At 43.5% G+C, this 22,338-nt stretch overlaps 1 protein-coding gene across 2 annotated transcripts in view; it reads right to left on the bottom strand.

The window, feature by feature from the left end:
* PTPRG (protein tyrosine phosphatase, receptor type, G) overlaps nucleotides 1-22,117 on the bottom strand; it is a 1,006,925-nt gene extending 984,808 nt beyond the window's left edge. Inside the window, exon 1 of one of the 2 annotated variants that reach the window (XM_006862095.1) lies at nucleotides 21,317-22,117. In XM_006862095.1, coding sequence (XP_006862157.1) covers nucleotides 21,317-21,401 — 85 coding nt within the window. In that variant the 5' untranslated portion in view covers nucleotides 21,402-22,117. The remainder of the gene's footprint in view (nucleotides 1-21,316) is intronic. The other variant, XM_006862096.1, reaches the window with a different exon arrangement.
* Between the last annotated feature and the right edge of the window lie 221 nt (nucleotides 22,118-22,338).

Genomic DNA, 22,338 nt, shown 5'->3' with positions numbered 1-22,338 from the left:
TCTGTTCTACCTCCTAAGCTCAAAACATAGTGGTCTTAAAAGCTTGCAAGCGGTCAGTCAGCTCAGGCATGACAACTGGTCTCTACTTCCTGGATCCAACAGAAAAAGGAGTGCTGAAAAAGAGGAGGATATGGAGTATGGCTAATTGTCCATATGAACAACTTATCTGCTCTGCCAAGAGAGGAGAATTGGATGGTGCCCAGCTACCATTCCTGAACATTTTGATCAAAGATTCTATTGGAGATCTTTGATCAAAAGGGGGAAAATATAGAACAGAATGTATACTTGAATTGGACTTGTTGTTGTTAAGTACAGTGGAGTTGGTTCCGACTCATAGTGACCCTGCACAGGGTTTGAGGCTGTAAATCTTTACGGGAGCAGAACGCCTCATCTATCTTCCCTGGAACCACTGGTAGTTTCGAACTGCTGACCTTGAGGTTAGCAGCCCAATTTGTAACCACTACGCTACCAGAGCTCCTTACTGAAGCTAAAAGCGCTGAATAAAGTACTGTCATGAGATAAATCATGAGTTATACTGCATTGGACTGCAAGGTCAGTTTGAACCACAAAGTCAGCGGTTCAAGCTCACCAGTCAGTCCCTGGAAACTCTACACAAGATCACTATGAGTCAGAACTGATTCAATGGCACTTAACAACAATAGCAAGGAATGGACTCGATGGCATTTAACAACAACAACAACATGATATAGGGGGAGTCCTGGTGTGGCGCTGTGGGTTAATGCGTCAGACTGCAAAGCTGTTTGAACTGCAAGGTCGCTGGTTCAAACTCACCAGCTGCTCCTCAGAAACCCTATACAGGGTCGCTATGGGTCGGAATCAACTCAATGGCACTCAACAACAACAACTAACCACAAGGTCAGCTGTTCAAGCCCATCAGCTGAATCCTATACAAGATCACTATGAGTGAGAACCAACTTCATAGCACGTAACAACAATGAAATATTCTTAAAAGTAAATAATAGTTTGGCTTAACTAGTGAAAACATCTGCCTTGAGCACTATATTATGCTCTTTTAAAAACTATGGGACTGAAAGTGACAACAACAACATGAAAGGTTAGATGAGACCCTTAGGGGTCTATGATTTTATGTTAATACGGAAGGAACTCAGAGAAGGAGGGTGAGAATGTCCACACAACTAGAAGAATGTAATCAGTGCAGTTGAATTCTGCAGGTAGAAGTTTCTGAATTGTACCTTTTGCTGTGTCCAGTGTCAACAACAACAAAAATGTTTTATGAAAAGGCACACTGGTCTATTTGTAATCTTCCACAGATTCCACCATGTGTCATCAATAGGAATCAGATTTGTCCTTGGTGATTGAATATGGAGAAATCAAAGCTAGGTACTTTGTTAACTGCCCACTCATATAATCTAGTAAAAGAACAATAGGGGTTATTATATTCAAGTACTTACTATAAACCCAGCCTGCGCCAAGCTACGCCTTCCTTAGCTTACTTCAGCTACACCTCAAACAACCCTATGACACAGTGAGTACACATTACTCCATTTCACAGATAAGCAAACAAGGGTATAAAATTAAATGACCCCAACCCACTATTATCCTGATAACCCAGATTCCAGAGTTTCCTAACGGCAAGGATGCAAACTTATATTTATTTGCAGAAAGACAACGCTCTAGTACAAAGCCACAAGCATCTCTAGGCCCTGTGTTCTGAAGGGGTAGGGGAGCGAGAAGAGATAATCACCAACGCTCAGGGCACTGCAGCTGGGAAATGCAACTCTTAAAGGTGAGGTAAAATCTGTAATGATACCCTAGATCAGCAGTGTCCAACAAAAACACATTGGTGAGCCACAGATGTTAAGTCACACATGGAAATTTAAACGTGCCAGTTGTTGTTGTTGTTGTTAAGTGCTGTCAAGTCGACTCTGACTCACAGCAACCCTATACAGTTTTCAAGGAGCAACTAGTGAGCTTGAACTGCCGACCTTGCAGTTCAAACTGACCTTGCAGTCCAGCGCATTAACCCACAGCACCACACCTTCAAAAAGAGAAAGAAAATTTGCTTGTAGTCACATGAAAAAGTTAAGATGAAACCAGTGAAATCAATTATAGTAATATATTCTACTTAACTCAGTATATATATAAAATATTATAATTTCTTTTCAATAGGCAATCAAGACTTTTTAAAAATTCACTCAGATTTTTATGTACAATGTATACTTTATACTTAAAGTGTGCTTTAATTCAGACAGGCCACATTCCCAGAGCTCAACAGCTACATGTGGACAATGGCTACCCTTGACAGCATAACTCATAGACATTTCAGTAAATCAGCTAAGGTTCAACGTGAAGGATTTTTTGGTGTGTGTGGGTGGAGGGTTGGGAAGGGGAGGAGAAGGGAAGGAATTTTCACCCAGGAAAGAAACATGGGGATACTTGATGCACTTATATATATCATTATTGTTATTAGTGCCAGTGATGTGATTACAATTCATTGCAACTGGATCCACTCCATGGCCCTTAACAACAACAAGACTGAGTAGAACTACCTCATAAGAGTTTCCTCGACTGTAATCAATGCAATTAGCACTGGACTGCTAACCACATGGTTGAAGGTTCAAACCCACCAGTCTCTCCTTGGAAACCTATACCGTGTTACTATGAGATGGAAAAGACTCAATAACCCAAGACAACACAACAGTCTTTACAGGAGCAGAACCTCAGATCTTTTCTCCATCAGAGTCAGGAGGGGCAGCCAAGTGCTTTAACTTTTGTTTGTGCCACCAGAACTCCTTAATATATTACCAAGCACAACACACGCATCCAAAGGTGGTAACACAAACCACACTGTGTTAGTAAAAACACAACACAATGGCAGTTTCACCTAAGAATTCCTTTTACCTTTCACCCCCATTTTCGAAATTCCTTATCAAATATAACAGTGATCAGAATTTTGAAAAATTTTCTCAAATTTTGAGAAATAAAGCCACCGTAAAGGTAAGAATGAATTTATTTAAACACATGATACTTTGCCAGGTACAAACAACATGAGAAAAGGGTTCATTAAATCAGTCACAGTTTTAAAAACTACTGTCACCAAGCCCATACTTAGCACTTACTTAAATAGCTAAGAATTCAAAAAGGTGTTACTTTAGAATACAAACAGTCCTATCAAAACCATAATCTGATGCAAAACCTCTGGGCTTTGAAGAAAGGAAAAATAAGCAACTAATTTTAGATCCTTAAACCTCCATTAGTGGATTTCACCAATTAAAATATGATGTAACTGCCATCAAGAGGTTAGACTGTTTCTTTCCTGAATTGATCAAAGTGAGTCAAATATGAACTCAATCAAATCAGTTTCAAGAAGGCACATTGGCAGGTGGTGCCTGGACCTGCTATCAATGGAGTCCTGTGGGGGCGCTGTAGGATAAACACGGGACTGCAAACTGAAAGGTCAGCAGTTCAAACCCAGCAGCTGCTTTCTGAAAACCCTACAGACTATCATTATGAGTCAGAGCCAACCTGACCTGCATTTAACAACAGTCTACAATCAACAATCTGCCCCTTCAAGTCAATTTCAAAATGGCTCTCTAGTAAGTCAAAATCATGTGTGAAATGACAAGGACAAATGCATCCCTTGGATGTGTATCTCATTAATATGCCGTTTTCTAGGGTTAGCTACATGACTCAGTATAGCAGGGATGGCAAAATGGTCTCTCGTAGGCCAGCTCTTGAAAAGGATTCTTAGAGCTAGTCAGGCTTCAGCAGAAAAAAATCTCTGGGATCGAGTAGCATTGTCTGTCAAGGCTATAGGCATGGAGGATGTTGGCTCAAATGCCAATCTTCAATCCCTAAGTAGGAAAACTGGGTATTAACTGGGTAAGGAGCAGGAAGAAAACAAACACATGTGTTGCAGACTTTCACTGAATGTCTCCATCTGTCTGCGTTATCTAGTGTTGCTGTAACAGAAATACCAGAAGTGGATGGTTTAACAAACTGAAATGTATTTTCTCACAGTTTAAGAGACTAAAAGTCTGAATTCAGGGTGGCAGTTATAGGTAAAAGATTTCTCTCTGTTGGTTCTGGAAGGTTCTTGTCTCTTCTGAGCTCCATCCAGCTCCTAGACAATCTTTAGTGGCTCTTCCACCATCTCTGCTTCTCCTGCCTGCGAATTTCAATAATGAGAACGCCAAGTATAGCTGTGCGGCTGTTCCTTCAAGCTGAGGGCTGATAGGGCACATCAAAACCTAACAAACATCTGTTATAAAGCCCTGTCTAAAGAAAGTGTTCCTGAATAGCAATGTGCTAGAAGAGAGGGGTCACTAGGAGTTGGAATTAACCCAACAGCAATGGGTTTGTTTTGTTTTTACTAGAGAATGGGACATGACAGCAGCCCCTAACCTGAGTTCAGTTCTGGTCCCACCTCATAGTTAGCTGTGAGATTTTCACTCTACCAGACTCCAACTCTCCCATTACTTCATAGGGTTACATGTGTTAACTGACAGCATACTTAAGCCGCGGTTTTGTTTTCTTTTTTCTTTGATTTTTTTAATTGAGAGCAAGCATTGTTTCTTTTTTTTTTTTGTCCTTTACACATTTTTTTAAATCATTATAGAGGCCATGTTATTACAGAAAATAAAATGACGACTATGAACTAAGACATTAGATTCTCCTGGATTAAACATATCAGAACACCACAAAAGATGCTGTAGAAGTAACCAGATCTTCACGTTTCAAACAAAAATAATACAGTAAGTTCTTATTCTTTTATGAGAAAATATACATTGTCACCTTTCAGTATATGAAAAAATATATAAGAAAGCAAGTTCCTTTTTTTCTTCCTTCTCTTTGCCTTTTCTTTTTTTAAAGGCCTTCCCCTTCACCAAAGTTGGCATGTGTCTACCCTCAACCCAGTGAATAATTAAATCTCCCTTCCCTCCCACACATGGTAACCATCACAGAAAGTTTATTACAGAATGAAACCCTTTTTCTGACTTTCAAGGAACTCTGATAGTGTAGTGGATTATAAGCTGAGCTACTAACCATAAGGTCAGGAGTTCGAATCTACCAGCTGCTCTGTGGGAGAATGATGAAGCTTTATGGTCCTGTAAAGATTTACAGCCTCGGTAACCTCATACAGGGTCGCTGTGAGTTGGAACCAACTCCAAGGCACATACATAACCACCACCACCACCAATTTCACTCAGCAGAATGATGTCCTCCAGTTTCCTCCATGTTATTCACTGTGTTGCAGATGCATCCAATGTTGCATAATATTCCATTGTGTATATGTACCGAAGTTTGCTTAACCATTCTTCAGATGATGGGCATCTAGGCTGCCTCCATTTTTTTGCTAATGTGAATAATGCCGCAATGAACATTGGCATGCGTATTATCTACTCATGCTATGGCTCTTATTTCTTGGCGATGTACACCAAGTACAGAGATGGCTATACCATATGGTATTTCTATTTCCAACCTTCTGAAACAGTACCAGTATTTGCACCATTTTACAGTCCAACCAGCAGTATAGTAAGGTTCCAGACTCTTCACACCCCCTCCAGCACTTATTTTTTCCTGTTTCGGGAAGCTTTGGTATCAATAATGGGGTAATATATTATCTCATTATTGTGTTGATTTGCATCTCTCTAATGCCTAGTGATTTTGAGCATTTCTCCATGTTTGTTTGGCATCTGAATGTTTTTTTTGGTAAAGTGTCTATTTATGTCCTCTGCCCATTTTCAATTGTGTTACTTGTCTTCTTCTTGATGTGTTGAATTGTTCTATAAATTTTAGACAGTTGTCTCTTGTCTGATATGTCACTGCCAATATTTTTTTCTCCAGTTTGCAGGTTCTATTTTTTTTAACTCTTTTTGTGAAATCATTTGAGGTACTTACGTGTCTAATTTTTAGGAGGTTCCAGACATCTATATGGAGTCTTGGTGTAGCACTGTGGGATAATTCACTAGACTGCAAGGTCAGGTTTATATGCAAGGTTGATGATTCAAACTCACCAGTCACTCCTTGGAAACCCTATACAGGGTCACTATGAGTTGGAACTGACTCAACGGCACTTAACCACCACAGTCACCATCATCTATTTTGTCTTCTGCTGTGTGTTTTCAATTATGTTTGACAGTATATTTAAGCCATGAATCAGAGCCCCTAATTTTGTCCCAATATTTTAACTGATGATCTTTATAGTTCTAGTTTTTACTTATTAGTCTTTAATCCATGTTGAGTTTTTTGTGTGTTTTAATATGCTGTCAGATAGGGGGGTTGTTTCATTCTTCTGTAGATAGATTTTCAATTTTACCAGCACCACTTGTTGAAGAGATTGTCTCTTCCCCATTTAATGTGTTTTGGTCCTTTGTCAAAAGTCACCTGAGTATAGGTGGATGGATTACTTCTGGGTTCTCAATTCTGCTCCATTGTTTTATGTGTCTTTCACTATACCAGTATCACAATGTTCTGGTGACTGCAGCCATCTAGAAGGTTGTGAGATTGGGAAGTCAAAGACCTCCTATTTTTCCTTGTTTTTCAGTAACACTTTGCTTATCTGGGATCTCTCTTCTTCCCATATGAATTCGGTGATTATTTTTCCATCTCTTTAAAGAATGATGTTGGAATTTAGATGGGGATTGCATTATATTGTAGATTGCTTTGGGTAGTTTTGACATTTTCACAATGCTAAGGAGCTCTGGTAGCGTAGTGGTTACAAATCGGGCTGTGAACCTTAAGGTCAGCGGTTCGAAACTACCAGCTGCACCGCGGGAGAAAGATGAGGCTTTCTACTCCCGTAAAGATTTACACGCTTGGAAACCCTATACAGGTTCGCTATGCGTCGGAACCGACTCGATGGCACATAACAACAACAACAAGCCACTCTATCCATGAACATGGTACGTTCTTTCACTTTTTGTAGGTCTCTTTTGGTTTCTTGTAGTTGTGTTTTGTTGTTTTCTTTGTGTAGGTCTTTTGTTTCTCTGGTTATATTTATTCCTAACTATTTCATCTTTTGGGTAGCTTGTTTTGTTTCTTAAAACTTGTACAATAGGTATTAGAAGCAGGCAGCATTTATAAGATCCTGTGCCCCTTATAGGAGGTTTGTTAATGGTGCAAATAGCAAATGCTCACGTAAAGGTTGGAAAGTTTGAGGTCACCCAGGGGTGCTATAGAAGACAGACACCTGTTTCTGAAAGATAGTCATTAAAAACCCTACAGAAAAAAAATTCTACTCTGACACACATGGGGTCGCCATGAACTGAAATCAAGTTGATGATGAATGTTGGGGTTTTTTAGAGTCCTGGTGTGGCACTGTGAGATAATGCACTGGACCACAAAGTCAGTTTGAACCTCAAGGTTCACACTCACCAGCCGGTCCTAGGAAACCCTATACAGGGTCACTATGAGTCAGAACTGACTTGATGGCACTTAACAATAATGCTTCTCTAAGGCACCCTGGTGGTGTTATGGGTTCAAGCATTCAGCTGCTAACTACAAGGTTGGCAGTTCAAACTCACCAGCCACTTCATGGATGAAAGACAATGATGTGTGCTCTAGTACTGCTTTAAAGTCATAGGGTCACTGTGAGTAGGATTGATGGCAGTGAGTTCGGTTCTTTTGGTAATGCTTACTTCAGTACTGTCGAGTGCATTCCAACCCATTGCGACTTTATATAGGTTTCCAAGGAACAGCTGGTGAGCTAGAACTGCCGACCTTGAGATTCAAACTGACTTTGCAGTCTAGCACATTAGCACACAGTGCAACATCATGGCAAGGACCCTAGAATTTGGAACTTGCACTATCCCCATTTTACAGATGAGAAAACTATTAAAATTGGCCCAAGAGTACAGCAGAGAGCTGGGATTCAAAATCGCACCTGTGAGATTCAATACACATGTGTTTACCACTGGTCTCTTTGGTCTGAATCCACCTGTCTCAAGTCTCATTCCCTCAAAATCTTGCTTACGGGCCCCATGGCAGACATGAACTGTGAGTTATTCCACAACCTCCTTTGTTTATTGGGTAAGAGTGTTTACATTTTCCCTGGATTCCCAGGAAACCACTTTTCCCTCCACTTGGCACTGAGCAAAGGCAGAAACCTCAAGACCAGGCACTCTCACATTCTCACATGAATTAAGGCGCTTCAACAGAAGTTTCTCTCGTTAAAGGTACAGCTACAAACAAAACAAAAAAATGTGCAGAAAGAATTTTTAATGCACAAGCTACCCATCCTCTGCAGTCCTGGTATGGCTCTGTGGGATAATGCACTGTACTACAAGGTCGGTTTGAACTATAAAGTCAGCAGTTCAAACTCACCAGCCGCTCCTTGGGAACCCTATAAAGGGCTGCTGTGAGTCGGAAACTGACTCAGCACTTTAACAATTATCCTCTAGTGCATGATATACATTAAGCAGCTTTTGCCCAAACTGACCAACTGAAAAAATGAAGGGCTGATGCCCAAAATTGCAGAGGTTTTTGGTACCCTTCACTCTTGGACTTTGCATACATGTAAACAAGGGGAAAAATGACAACTGGTTAGACAAGGAATACAAAAGGGCAGACATTGACTAGCAAAGTGTTTTAGAAAACTTCGCTTCTCCCTAGCACATCTGGAACCCTTATGATGTACCAGCTAAGCTCTATTTAATTCAGGCGATTATAATGTGGCCGACAAACAGCTGTCAAGCAAGCAGAAATGGTCAGTTTAAACAAAATCTTCCTCTTAAACCAACCTGTTGCCCACAGCTTTTACTACGCGATATAAATTCCAAGCAATCTGCTCACCTGAGCTCTGCTGCCTTCTATAGACCTCACCTCTCTGTTTCTAAACAACCAAAGCAGAAATGACTGGGTTTGCTTCTCTGGTCATCAAAAGGCTGGTAGTTTGAATCCACTCTGAGGTGCCTCAGAAGAGAGTCCTGGCAATCTCCTCCCAAATAAAAAGCCATTGAAGACCCTATGGAGTCCAGTCCCATTGTGACACACACATAGGGTTGCCATAAATTATGATGAATGGGACAGAAATATCATGGTTGGCGGTATTTTTTTATCAACCCTAAAGTCAAAGCTGCTTCTGATGCAATGACCCCCTAGGTCAGTCTACAGAATTCAACCCAAGTTTTCAACAACAACAACAAAGAAGATTTGCTATCACTGTCACCATCAAAAAATATCCCTGCTGTCCCATAAGACACTTAACCTCTAATTAAATATACACTGTTTTCAGCAACAGATACTTTGGAGGTCAAGAAGATAAGGTACAACAAATTTAGCTTCTCCATTTTTAGAGATGGACTTCAAACAACCATGACAGCATATGACTTCTCTTAGGGAAAATGTTAACCTTGCATACTGTATTGCTTCATCTGTCCATGCCAAAAGCTGGCCACAACAGTCAAATCAAAGTTCAGGTTTTTGTATATTGTTGGAAAATGTGACATGTTCATCATCTATTAGAAATTTACACTTGGATGCAATGTGCATAAATCAGGGGGCAAGGATACTATGTAAAAAAAAATTAGATCTTTGGCAAAGGACCAATTAATATGGTACCTCGAATATTAATTTTGGGAGTCCTGGTGTAGCGTTGTGGGTTAATGTGTCAGACTGCAAAGCTGTTTGAACGGCAAGGTCGGCGGTTCAAGCTCATGAGCTGATCATTGGAAACGCTATACAGGGAAGGTCACTATGGGTCGGAACCAACTCAAAAGCAGTTATAAACAACAACAAAAATATTAATTTACTCAAGATCCTGATATTAGCCAAGTGCCTCAAACCCTTCCGGCTCCACATCATCTCCTCAGACAGCTTGGTAACAAACTACTCAGGAAACAAATTATTCAATCAAAAGAGAGATTTTTCAAAACAAAACTGTCTTTTAATTGAACAAATGAACAAAAATTTTTAAGTTCAGCACATTCCTGGGAAATATTCAAACAGCAAGCAAGTCATTTGCTGAGACAAAAAAGAACGAAACCAGGATAGCTTCTTCATCCACATTCATGTCATCAGTCGAAGATACATATGTTAACATGTAAACACACACAGACACACTTACACATAACATAATCCACATAATATAAACCTGAACAAGGGAAAAAAAATTCTGTCCCTCCGGGAGAAATCACCTATTAGCCTGGCCAACACCTCCAGGGACCTGATGAGGTTTGTAAATAATCGCTGTGGGCCAGGTGTGTGCCTAATCTCAAGGGGGAGCCACCATTTAATTCCAATTTATTGTTATCACCACACAGAAACACATATCCTAGATTGTGGCTATGCCTTCCAATTTTCCAAGAGTAAATAAGACTTTTCTGGAATCCCTCATGAGGACACGGATTTTTGTCTTTTAGGTCACTGCTGCCTCTTTGATGCGTTAAAAAAGTGCCTGGCACTGTTTTACAAAACAGCAGATGTGGAGTCAACTCCACCTCATGACAACCCCATGTGTGTCAGAGAGAACTGTGGTCCATAGGGGTGCATGGCTGATATTTTCAAAGTAGAACACCAAGTTTTTCTTCCGGGATGCCCCTGGGAAGACTGGAACGTTCTTCGATTTGGTTAGCAGCCAAGAGCATTAACAATTTGTATCACCCAGAAAACGATTTGTACCACTCAGAAAACCCTTCTTGATGGCATGAATGTGAAATACCCCAATTTTTATTCTGTTCTCTTATGGTACTGATATGGCACTGCAGCAAAATGCACGGCACTGCAAGGTCAGTTTAAGCCATAAGGTCATCAATGCAAAGCCATGAGCTGCTCATCGGAAACCCTAGACAGGGTCACTATGAGTCAGAACTGACTCAATGGCACTTAACAATAACAATCACATGGTCAAAGAGAGCATCCACTGGTCAGATGCCTCCTGCAACACTCCAAGTAACCTGAAGAACTGCCCTTGGCTATTTTGGCTATTTCTCTTTTATAAAATAAAATACCATAACTACACTAGCTTTCCCTTTTCTTTAGAAAAGGAATTCTGTCACCACCACCCAATCATCAATCACATTAGTTGTAAAGGCCATTGACAATTCTTTGGCATAAAGAAACACAGTATAACATTTAGAAACGGTAACTTGAGTTTAAGTGTTCCCTTAACCAACACTCAACTCACACCTCTTGTCAGCTACTTCCCTCAGGGTAATTCGGCATTGAAGTTAGCAAGGTAATCAAAGGGCTCCTGGACAGCACCTCAGAAAGCAAACTCTCAGAGGAAAATGTTAGCAACAACTGCACCTCACCAAGCACCAAATAATATGTGCCAGGCATGAGATTTGCAGATTGCAAAAAGGCCACATCCCTCCCCCAAATTGCCCTACCCAAACCAAACAATCCATAAAGGTGGTTCAGAGTGAGGAAAACAGTCTCAGGGAAATCGAGGAGTTCACTCAAGTTGTTTTGGCTGTCTTCCATGACTAGTTCTAACCTCTAGAGGAAAATTCCAGAACCTAAAACCACTGTGCTGAATACAACTCCCCCAAACCTTAACTTAAAGCCAAGTGATTCAGAGCCTGCAACCTACACTTAAAGGACATTCGGGGATCATCATAATACCGTATCATTATCGTATAACCATATTTGAGGCCACAAACTGAAGTTCTTAAATTGGAAACCAAATCACTAAATTGATTTAGCATAAAGTTAAAAAATAAAACAAGAAAACAACAGCTCATCTAACCTCACCCCTCAACAATCTCAAGACTCTATCGACAGTTACCAACTTGCTCAAACTAAAGTAAATTGTTAAAAGATCATCTCTTCAACATAACAAAATAAAATCCTAAACTAATTGTGTTACTTTTATATTTAATTGTAGCAAATACACAATGACACCTTTATTTCCACCCAGTGTATATGGTTCTTGCTTCTGTGGCAAAAGTAAGAGAGTGAAATACACAAAGCTAGGCAATCTTTTATTTGTTATTTCTGTGCAATAGGAGCTCTGGTGACCCTGGGGTATTAGGCATTGGGCTGCTAATCACAAGGTCAGTGGTTCAAACCGACCAGCTGCTCTAAGAGAGAAAGATGAGTTTGTCTGTTCCTATAAAGAGTAAGCTGCCAACTTCAAGGTCAGCAGTTCAAAACTACCTGTGGGTCCACGGGAGAAGGATGAGGCATTCTGCTCCCATAAAGATTTGCAGCCTCGGAAACCCCTGTACAGGGTCACTATGAGTCGGAACCAACTCCACGGTACTTAACGACAACAACAAAACCTATACAGGATTGCTGTGAGTCGTAACCCATTCTCTGGCAGTGGGTTATTTTTTTTTTGGTGTGGGTGCAATTAGGAAAAAAAGAGCTCCCAAACTGTTCAAATGAAGTCCTGGTGTGGCACTGTGGGTTAATGCACCAGACTGCAAAGCTGTTTAAACTGCAAGGTTGGTGGTTCAAACTCACCAGCTACTCCTTGGAAACCCTATACAGGGTCGCTATGGGTCTGAATCGACTCAACGGCACTTTACAACAACAAAACTGTTCAAATAGCAACAGGTCTGAAATTCAAAATAATCCTAAATATGAGGCATTAAAGTCACCGTCACTTACTTCCCAGGTGACCAAGGCCCATTTGCCCAAGGTGGCACTGCTACAATGGACCAACAATTTCAACCTGTGCCTCTAAATGGTCCCTGAATAGGAGGTGTGTGTATCTGGAACTTCAAGATGATGGGTAACTTGCCCAAGGCAACTTGGCTACCAAGCAACAGAGCCAACACTATGGCCAGTTCACATTCACTGAATGGATGTTGTTGTTTGTTGTTAAGTTCCATCAAGTTGGTTCTGATTCATAGCAACCGTGTATAGGGTGTTTCCAAGGAGAGACTGGTGAGCTTGAACTTCTGACTTTGCAGTTCAGTGCATTATCCTACAGCGTCACACCAGGACTCCCACTGAATGGATACACTTCCAGAAAAGTGTAGATGTTGGTGGAGGCAACACTAGTGAGCACTTAGCTACCACATTCACTGAACCGATTTGTTGCTGTTAGGTGCCATCGAGTCATTTGTAGAAAGGTACAACTATGGTGTGTAATGGACAGAATCATTTATTCATAACCATTGCTTTGAAAATGACTCCTTTAAACAATTCTTGATCAATGTCACTTTTGAAAAGTCAGTGACCCCTGGTGTGGCTCTATAGGATAAGCACTGGACTTTGAACTGACAAGGTGTGTGGTTCAAAGCCACCATGCAGTGGTGTGGCTCTATAGGATAAGCACTGGACTTTGAACTGACAAGGTGTGTGGTTCAAAGCCCCATGCAGGGTCGCTAGGAGTCAGAATTGACTTGATGGCACTTAACAACAATAACCAACTTTTATAGTAAATGTCTTTTGCTTATCTGTCCCTCCTCAAATTATTCCAAATTCACAAATTTATCTGATTTATGTGGCTGTAAAATGTCTGAGGCTACAATTAAGAGAACTCAAATATTTCTCCAATTCCTCTAAGTGAAACACATTCCTCAAAAGTATACCCACTATAATACCAGTCAACACCTATCTTCAATTCTCCTCCTTAGAAAAATAGCCTCACAAACCCCAAAATAAGACCAGTTGTCCTATTTTATTTACATGGATGTGTTACATATTTTATGCACTATGCTTTCATTTCTGTTTCTAGTTGCTAGATCTCAGCAGCCAACTGTGTCACTTTGCTATGGCCCAAAAATAGTAGCTAAGTCGAGTAGTCTAAAATCACATTTTGTTGTTGGCCAGAAAACCATCATGCGGATTTCAGTTTGCAAAAAATTGATTAAGAGGGCAAGAGCTCTGTGAACATGCGTGGTCTCCCCAAATCCATAAAGATATGGGAACAGTGACATAAATGTGTTCAAGTGTCACACCAGTGCCAACTAAAAGCAAACTCTCTCTCAACTACTATTTGTTTGATTCCCATTGTTGTTATTAAGTGCTGTAGAGTTGTTTACGACTCATAGTGACGCTACATAGGTTTCCATGGAGTGGCTGGTGAGTTTGAATAGCCAACCTTGTGGTCCAGTGACTATCCTATAGTACCACACCATTAGTAGTACCAAATTACATCCACCAGCAAGGACAGTATCAGAGTAGTCCCGTTCTCAACACAGTCCACATGGCCCAAGAAGTACCTCAGTGTCCAGCCTAAAGCAACTGCCTCTACACAGGAAACACAGAGATGTACACGTGCAGAAAGCATTTCTTCCATTTTCAGCTGGGAGTTCTGGTGTGGATAAGCCCTGGGCTGCTACTACAAGGTTGGTGGTTCAAACCCACCAGCCACTCCTCAGACACCCTAAACAGAATTGCTAGGGGTCTGAAGTGACTTGACGGCCCTTAAGAACAACAACTTTTGGACTGCATATCAGACCTCACTGAGGCTTTCTCATTTCATTATAACTCAAAACATAACTAGTCTAATTTTACTTGGGATGTCCTCATGCCATTTCTGTGTCCTTTGAAGTTCCCTTTTCTTCACTCTTATTCAAATATCTTTAGTAGACAAAATAAAAAGAGTTAATTTATTAAGTACTTACTATTTACCCTGTGGCTGTTGTTATGTGCCAAAGGGTCCGTTCTGACTCACAGCCACCCTGTATAGGGTTTCCAAGGTGTGGATGGTGGGTTTGAATCGCTGACCTGAGGGTTAGCAGTCTAGTGCTTATCCTACAGCACAACACCAAGATTCTACATTGCTAAATCTTTGACATGTACCCTCATTCAAGCCTCCTGAAGGCCCAAAAAGTCAAGGAACTATCACTACCTCATTTTACAGAGGGGAGAAAAAAGAGAAACAGAGAAGTAAAGTAACTTACCCAAGGCAGCACAGCTAGTAAATGGTTAACTCTAGACTATATTCTTATGTGCTTTGCTATATTCTGCAAAACTTTCTGTAATGACTTAGTTTAGAAAGAAAATTAACAGCTTTAGTGTTGCTGCAGGGTAACGAATTGGACGTCAAGATCAGTTTGAACCTTAAAGTCTGAGGTTCAAATCCACCAGCTGCTTCTCAGAAACCCTATACAGGGTCATTATGGGTCAGAAATGACTTGACAGCACTTAATCACCACCACAACCATACTCCTGGTGTGGGACTGTAGGGTCAACACTGGACTGCAAACTACAAGTTCAGCAGTTCAAGCCCACCAGTCACTCACTCCTTGGAAACTTTATACAGGGTCTCGATGGCATTTAACAACAGCAACAAGCTACCAAAATATTTCTCCTTGCTACATCCTTGGAAACCCCATACAGGGTTGTTATGAGTTAGAACCAATTCAACATTGTTGTTGTTAACTGCCATCAAATCGGTTCTGACTCATAATGACCCTGTATTGGGTTTCCTAGGAGTGGCTGATGAGCTTGAATCACCTACCTCGCGGTTTAAACTGACGTTTCAGTCCAGTCCAGAGCATTAACCCACAGCGCCACACGAGGACTCAATGCATATTATTTAGCCACAAACAATAACATGCTGGCAAAAGCAGTAAAAGGACTCCCATAAACTAGTTAACAAATATCTACGTTCTCTTTCAATGTGAAAGCTCTTCCCACATTAGCTCAAGCATAGCAGTTCTTGTTGTTGTGTGCCGTGGAGTCGGTTCCGACTCACAGCGACCCTGTACAGGGTTTCTGAGGCTGTATATCTTTACGGGAGCAGAAAGCCTCATCTTTCTCCCATGGAACAGCTAGTAGTTTCAAACTGCTGACGTCAAGGTTCACAGCCCAATTCATAACCACTACGCTACCTGAGCATAGCAGTAGCAGCAGCCAAGTCATGAAGGCTTCCAAAGGAAAAGCCAGGTATATTTGGCACCTGGTCAGCAAACAGGCATTTCCCTTAAAACCAATTGTTCAAACGTTTTGTTTTGTTAACCATCATAATATCAAGGGTTTCCAAGGCTATAATCTTTATAGAAGCACACTGCCGCAATTTTCTCCCGTAAGAGTAGTTGATGGTTCTAACCGCCAACCTTTGTTAGTAACCAAACACTTTACCCCCTGAGCCACCAGCACTCCCGGGGCCTGTACAGACCTGAAAAACCAGCTCATCAAGATTATATATTTTTGTGTCAAAACACCGAACGTTTTGCTACAAATATTGCCAAGTAAAGTGGTCTCTCTGATTATAGGTGGTGTCCTTAAAGGGCAAACACACACAGAGTTCTCTAGCTACTAAGAACAATCTTGCACGGCGGCCACTACTTACAAACGTCATAATCCTTTCAGAGTGTGAATAAACCACCAGTTTGCTCTGTTACACATTCCAATGGCCAACATTTTTTCTGAAATCAAAAAGCCACATTACTTCATCTGTTTTTAAAGGGAAACTTCCGTGGTCTTAGAAATTTGAGAGGAAGAGGAATTGTAGGCAAAGGAGGACAGGGACACATGGGTTTTTTAAACACCCTTTTTAAAAGTGATTTTTAAGTACAACATCACGGAAACACCTTACTAATTTTTTTCTTTTTTAATAAAAATCAAAGCTGGGTCAATAAAGGTTTTCTTTTTTAGAGATGTGCATTTGGTTTATTTAACTGTAGGGAACTTGTCATATTCTTGGGGGCTTGGTTCTTTGCTACCAAGATAGTCACTCCCATTTTGTAGACAGCAAAACCAAAGCACAAAATTATTTAATCATTTGGCAAACAATTACCAAGGGCATAACGTGCGTCCAGGCCTCTGGGGGATATAACCAGTTTGCACTGGGTTGCTTGTTTGAACCCATGAAGCCACTCCATGGAAGAAAGGTCTGGTGATCTGCTTCGATGAAAGTAACAGCCAAGAAAGCCCTATGGAGCATTTCTACTCTGTAACACATGGGGTCGTTGGTCATGCGTCAGAATCTACTCAATGGCACTGGGTTTGGTTTGGGGTTGTTTTTCTTCTATGTGCCCAGGCAACCTCATTCTGGTACAAATTCAACAGCTGCTGCCAAATTTCACATGCAACACTCACTGCCTGTTGGGGGCAGACTCTTCTCAGAAGAACACTTCACATTTTCCTGAGTCCCTCAATCTACCTTCATTCAGCTCAAGCTCAGGTGCAGAACTGAAAGTGGGAGCAGGCATACTTCCTTGGCATCCTTTAGAATAGCCTCTACACACGAACAGCCAAAAATGCCATTGCAGTGAAGTATGTGTCCAGATTGTCCTTTTGGTTAAGAAGTTTCCAGGAAAAACAGAGAGGGGAAGGAAGAGGAAGTTTCCTTACTAGCGACTGCTCTATGGAATTATATATATTCTTACATGAATGGCAAGAAAGTTAATATTCTAAATTGGTGCACCAGAATAACTTATTATACTATGTTAACTTGGGAATTGTTCGGAAGAACAGAAAAATGAATCTGAATGGGTTTTTGTTTGGTTTGGCGGTGTTAAATCATCAGTGTTCCCTGTCCGCTTCATATAAACAACAACATAATCTTTCATTCAGTGAAAACAGGTTCATAATTAGAGATACTCAAAGCTTCACTGTCTATTAGAGAGTGCACTTTCTCATTTTGTGTTTGTGTAACTGTTCTAACTTCAAAAGGAGTCCTGGTGGAGCAATGATTAAGAGCTCAGTCGCTAACCTAAAGGTTGACAGTTCAAACCCAACAACTGATTTGCAGAAGAAAGATGTTTCCTTAATGTTTACAGCCTTGGAAACCTTATGAGGCAGGTTCTATAATACTGTAAATCAGAATCAAATCAACTAGATGACAAGTTTGGATCTAACTTCAGTAACTCACTAATGTGAGCACTGCTTAGAAGTAAACAAAGTCACTATTCCATAACTGTGTCCAGTTCAGAGACTGGATAAAGATTCTTCATTCAAACAAGACACTTGAGGAAGAAAAAAATGAAAACACACATAACTGGATGATTTCTCACCCCATCCCTATGACTGGTGGCTTTCACAAATTACTTCTGCCTTTTCCTGAACACCATAAAGGATGAACAGCAGGCCTAAATCTGCACATGCAAATAAATACAGATAGGACAGACTCAGAGGGAGATTCGGGCGGACTTCAATCATAGATCATCCAGTTCTGACACTGCCAATGCACACAGCAGAGTTTATCCATCCAAAATGTTTCCAACACCAGCTTCCTTCCCAGATGTTAATTTCCATAGGAAACATATCAGAACCAAAGAGAAGGGTTTCACTGGGAGGGTGGAAAGAAGAAACCAGTTTGTTTGTTTTTTTTAATATTTCTGCTGAATAGCTAGAGAATGTAAAATAGATAAAACATTAATCCTCTGGAGTAACATATTTTATACTTTGTTGGAGACACTTAAATTTCCAATGATTAGGGATATACATACCAAATAGTTGGATATCTGGGATTTAAATAAAGTGCAGCGGTTGAATGGGAGTATAAATGAACGATCAGGTTGATAATAGTTGAAGTTGAGTGGTGAGTACATATTTTCTATTTTTATCATTTTTTCATAATAAAGGGTTTTTAGAAAATGGGAAAGAATGTAATAACATTCTTATTAACATAATAAAGTGATAACACTTGTGCTTTGCACTTGCAAAACCTGACTTGGAACACTAAAACTGACAGGGAATCCCACACCTGCATTACTTTCACCATGAACTGTACAAAGACTAAAAGCCATCGATGCTAAAGGAAAAGATCCACGTCAAGGTTGTCTTTAGGAAACCAGCCCCAAATCACACAGTGCAACAGCAAAGTTGGTCAAATTCTAAGAGAAAACAAACAAAATAACCAAGGAATGGAGATTGGGATTAAGACCTCCCAAAAAGGAACCTAATCCCAAATCAAAACCATTTTTATCCCAGGTGTCAAAACACATTAAACCCTTCTGAGGCTATGGCAGGCAAGTGGGGTGCGGGGGAAGTGGGTGGTCACAAAGAGAGCTCTGACCCTGCCAGGTGAAGAGTACCGGCCGAGAGGGGCAGCAAGGAGTCTAAGACTCCTCCTGAGCCACCTCATTAGCCCTGGAGCACCCCAACCTCACTCCCACCGCAGCCCCGCGGCATAGAGGTAGCCTAGCGGACAAGTGAAGGTGGCAGAAGTCCGACGAGTGGCTCGGAGGCGCCCCCTGAGGTCCAGCGGCGTCGCAGCACTCTCGGAAATGTTAAACCGGCGCCTCAAACGGCATTGACATTTTAACTTTGCCTGGCTGCTAACCCTCTAGGGCTGCACTTTTTCAAACCAATCCCCCTCTTCCTCGTACCTCACACCATCGCCCATTCCTTTTGTGATTCCCGCCCTTCTCCCCCCTCCCCCCCCACCACCACCTCCGGCTCCAGGAGGAGGGAAAGGGTTTTTTACCTCACAGCATGGACATGTAAGAAAATGAGAAAGAAGAAAATTGTCAAAGCCCCAGGAAGGCGGTATCAGTGGAGGTCCCATTTTGGATTTCAAGCTTCCTCAGAAACCAGGAAAGAGAAAAATCTCTGTTGGCCCACTGACCACATCTCCAAGCCAATGGAAAAGGCCAGAACTGTATATGGGAATTCTTCTGATTTCGAAAGGCTGCCCTCTGTTGCCTCCTTCTAACCCCCTCCTCCCATTAAAGCGTGGTCAAAGCAAAGCTCAAGCCCTGTGTCTCGACCCCCCACTCACCCAGCAAGTCCATAGGAAAGGAGAGCGGTCTAGTGAGGGGAGATGTTTAATACAAATACTAAGCGATGGTCTTTAAGGGACAGTGGACAGTTGTCCCCACCAACCCCCGTGGAGGCACAGGAGGGGGGGGCAAACTCCAGGCCTTCGGGTGAGCTGGACACATGTGGTCGTGCTCAGCCTCCCAACTTGATTTCTGAGCTAAAGCAGGAGATCGGTGAGGCTGATGGGGAGGTGCGGGAAGAGACAAGAAACAGTAGTATGCGCAGAAAAGGGGGTCTCAGAGAAAAGAAGATGCTAGTAGGGCTCTTCTTGTCTCCCTGCCCCTCGGCATCACCCCAAGCCCACAAAGGTAGCACGCACTGTCTTGTCTCCCCGGGGCGGCTCCCCGAGGGCAGCAAAGGTTCCCGTTCCAAGGTGCACAACGGGGCTGGGGGACCCGCTGCACCAAAATCGGGCGCTCGGGCAGCCCAGGGACAGGCGGCGGTAAGTAGAAAGAACGAAAACACTAGAGACACGTTCCCCTTTTTCTAGACTCAAATACCCACCACTTGGGAGCAGGTAGATGAGAGGGCAGAAAATGGGGGTGAGGGAATGTCTGTCTTTAAGGGAGTGACAGATGAAAACCAAATCTCCCCATTTCGCCTGCCCGTTCCTGGACTAAGGCAGAAGATGCAGCCTTCACCCCCAATAAGGGGGAAAGATTGTTTCAACAGAGATCTAGGCTCCTAGAAACCTCAAGAGTGTGTGTGTGTATATAGGGAGTGGGGGGGGGGAGGCAACCTCTGCGGTCTTATGAAGAGCAAAAGGGGTCTGCCCGCGCAGGTTTGGAAGCAGAGGGTTACCGAGATGCACACCGTTACGTGCGGTAATTTCTTATCATCAATAGCCAGTGTTGCTCCTCTCTTAGCCTGGCCAGAAATGAGAGGGTCTGGATCTGCCAAGCGCAAACAGCCTGCAAAGGGGGTAAATATGAAGGTAGGCAGGACACACGAGTCAAGAAAAATCCGCCCGGGTGCAAGAAACAGCCCCGCAGCCGACACCCACCCCCACCCCACCCCCCGCACGCACCAGCGGCTGGGCCCGGGTAAGTCTAGGAGAGAAGGGGCTGCTTCTAAACCTTCTGCTCCCATCCCTCTCACTCTACCCGGGCTCCCGCTCCAGGGGAGGCTGCCTCGCACCGGCACCGAAGCGCATCCCGCGATGAAGCCCCAAGCTGGGGATAGTGCTTGGGACCAAAACGCAGGCTGGTCCCCTCCGTGACCACATTTCCACCCCTCAAACACCAGCCTCTCCAAAAGATCGAAGAGCAGAATGAGTCCCCCTCCCCCTTTTGAATTCCTTCAGCCCCCAATGGAAAGAGGTACGCACCCGACTTCCCCCCTAAAATCTACAGAGCTTCCTCCCTGCAGACCCAACATCCACAGCTCTAGCGCTCCCGATGGGCGGCGGATCAGCAGAGCGAGCCCCTCTTCGCCCAGCTCCAGAACGCTCTGTTCCCCCAAACCCAAGCAGAAGCAGACCCCCCGGAGGGCCCCAAACCCTCCCCAGTCGACCCCTTCCCTCCACCCTGCCCAACCATCCGCCTCCCTCAAAAGCTGCCGGGATCCGAAAGAGAGGATTCTTCGTCTTCTCACCCGGCGCCCGATCCCCTCCACCCTCTCCCGGGTCCCCAGGACCAGCACCAGATCTCTGCGCCCCAGAGAGGCAACTCAACATCCTCAGCGCGCCGGCCAGGGCCACGTCCCCTCCACAGCCAACACTTACCGGGAAAGCACACGACATAATGAAGCACGGAACTGGTGATTTTCAGGAACAAAATCCACCAACACGGTTCCAGTAACCTCCGCATGTCCGAAAACGCACATCGAAAAGAGAAAGGCAGGGGGGTAAACTTGTTGAATAAGTTCTTGCCTCTGTACGAGCCTCCGCTAAAACCAGGCGCTTCCCCTGTTCGCCTGCTTCACTGGACCCCCGCGCTCGGCAACCCGAGTCTCCTCTGAAAGCCAGGAAGCCTCCAAACGCCCCCCGGAAAATCTCAAAAAGTAACCAGGAACGCGCAGCCACGCTGGGGACAATCCTCTCGGCGGAGAAGGATTTCTTGCCGTTCAAAAAGGATCAAGCAGAGCAGGCAGGGCGAGGAGTCGGCGGGCGGTGACGATGACCCGAGTTCGGGGCAGGCAGGGACCACAGGCGGCAGTGGCGAGGGTGAGCAGCCGAGAATCCCCAACTTGATTCGGCAGCGCAAGAACCGGCGGGCGGCGGCGGGACTGATCACGGAACGGCGTCTCCGGGCTTCAGGCTGGCAGCTCCTTCCAGGGCCCCGGGAAGGAAGGAGGCATGTTTGCAATCGGGGAAGGGGAGGGAAGTGGCGGGGGAAGCGAAGAGCCCCCAAAAATAGAAACGGCCGGAGGAAACAGAGCAAAACACAAAGGATCTCAGAGGGGTGCTGGGGCGAGGGCGCCTTCAGTCCATGCTCCTGAAAGTTGTGGCTCGGGCGCAGGCTGGGAAGGAACGCGGAGCGCGGGGCTGGAAACTGGCCATGCCTCCATACAGGAAGTAACATGTGAGCATGGATCCTGGCAGAGACTTTAAAGCCGGCGAGCGAGCGAGTGAGAGAGCGAGCGAGCAGGGGGCGCGCGACGGCGGCGCGACGGCGGTAACGGGGGCGCGCAACCCGGGCCGCTGCCGACGGACGCGCGCACTGCGCGCGCTTAAAGCAGCCGTGCTCTGCTCCCGCCTCGGAGGGATCCCACCACCTAGCTGTCCACGAAGCTGCAGGCTTCTTT

This window comes from Chrysochloris asiatica, unplaced genomic scaffold (genome assembly GCF_000296735.1).
Source record: "Chrysochloris asiatica unplaced genomic scaffold, ChrAsi1.0 scaffold00046, whole genome shotgun sequence".
Classification (NCBI taxonomy): Eukaryota; Metazoa; Chordata; class Mammalia; order Afrosoricida; family Chrysochloridae; genus Chrysochloris; species Chrysochloris asiatica.
This window is presented reverse-complemented; position numbering and strand designations above follow the sequence as displayed.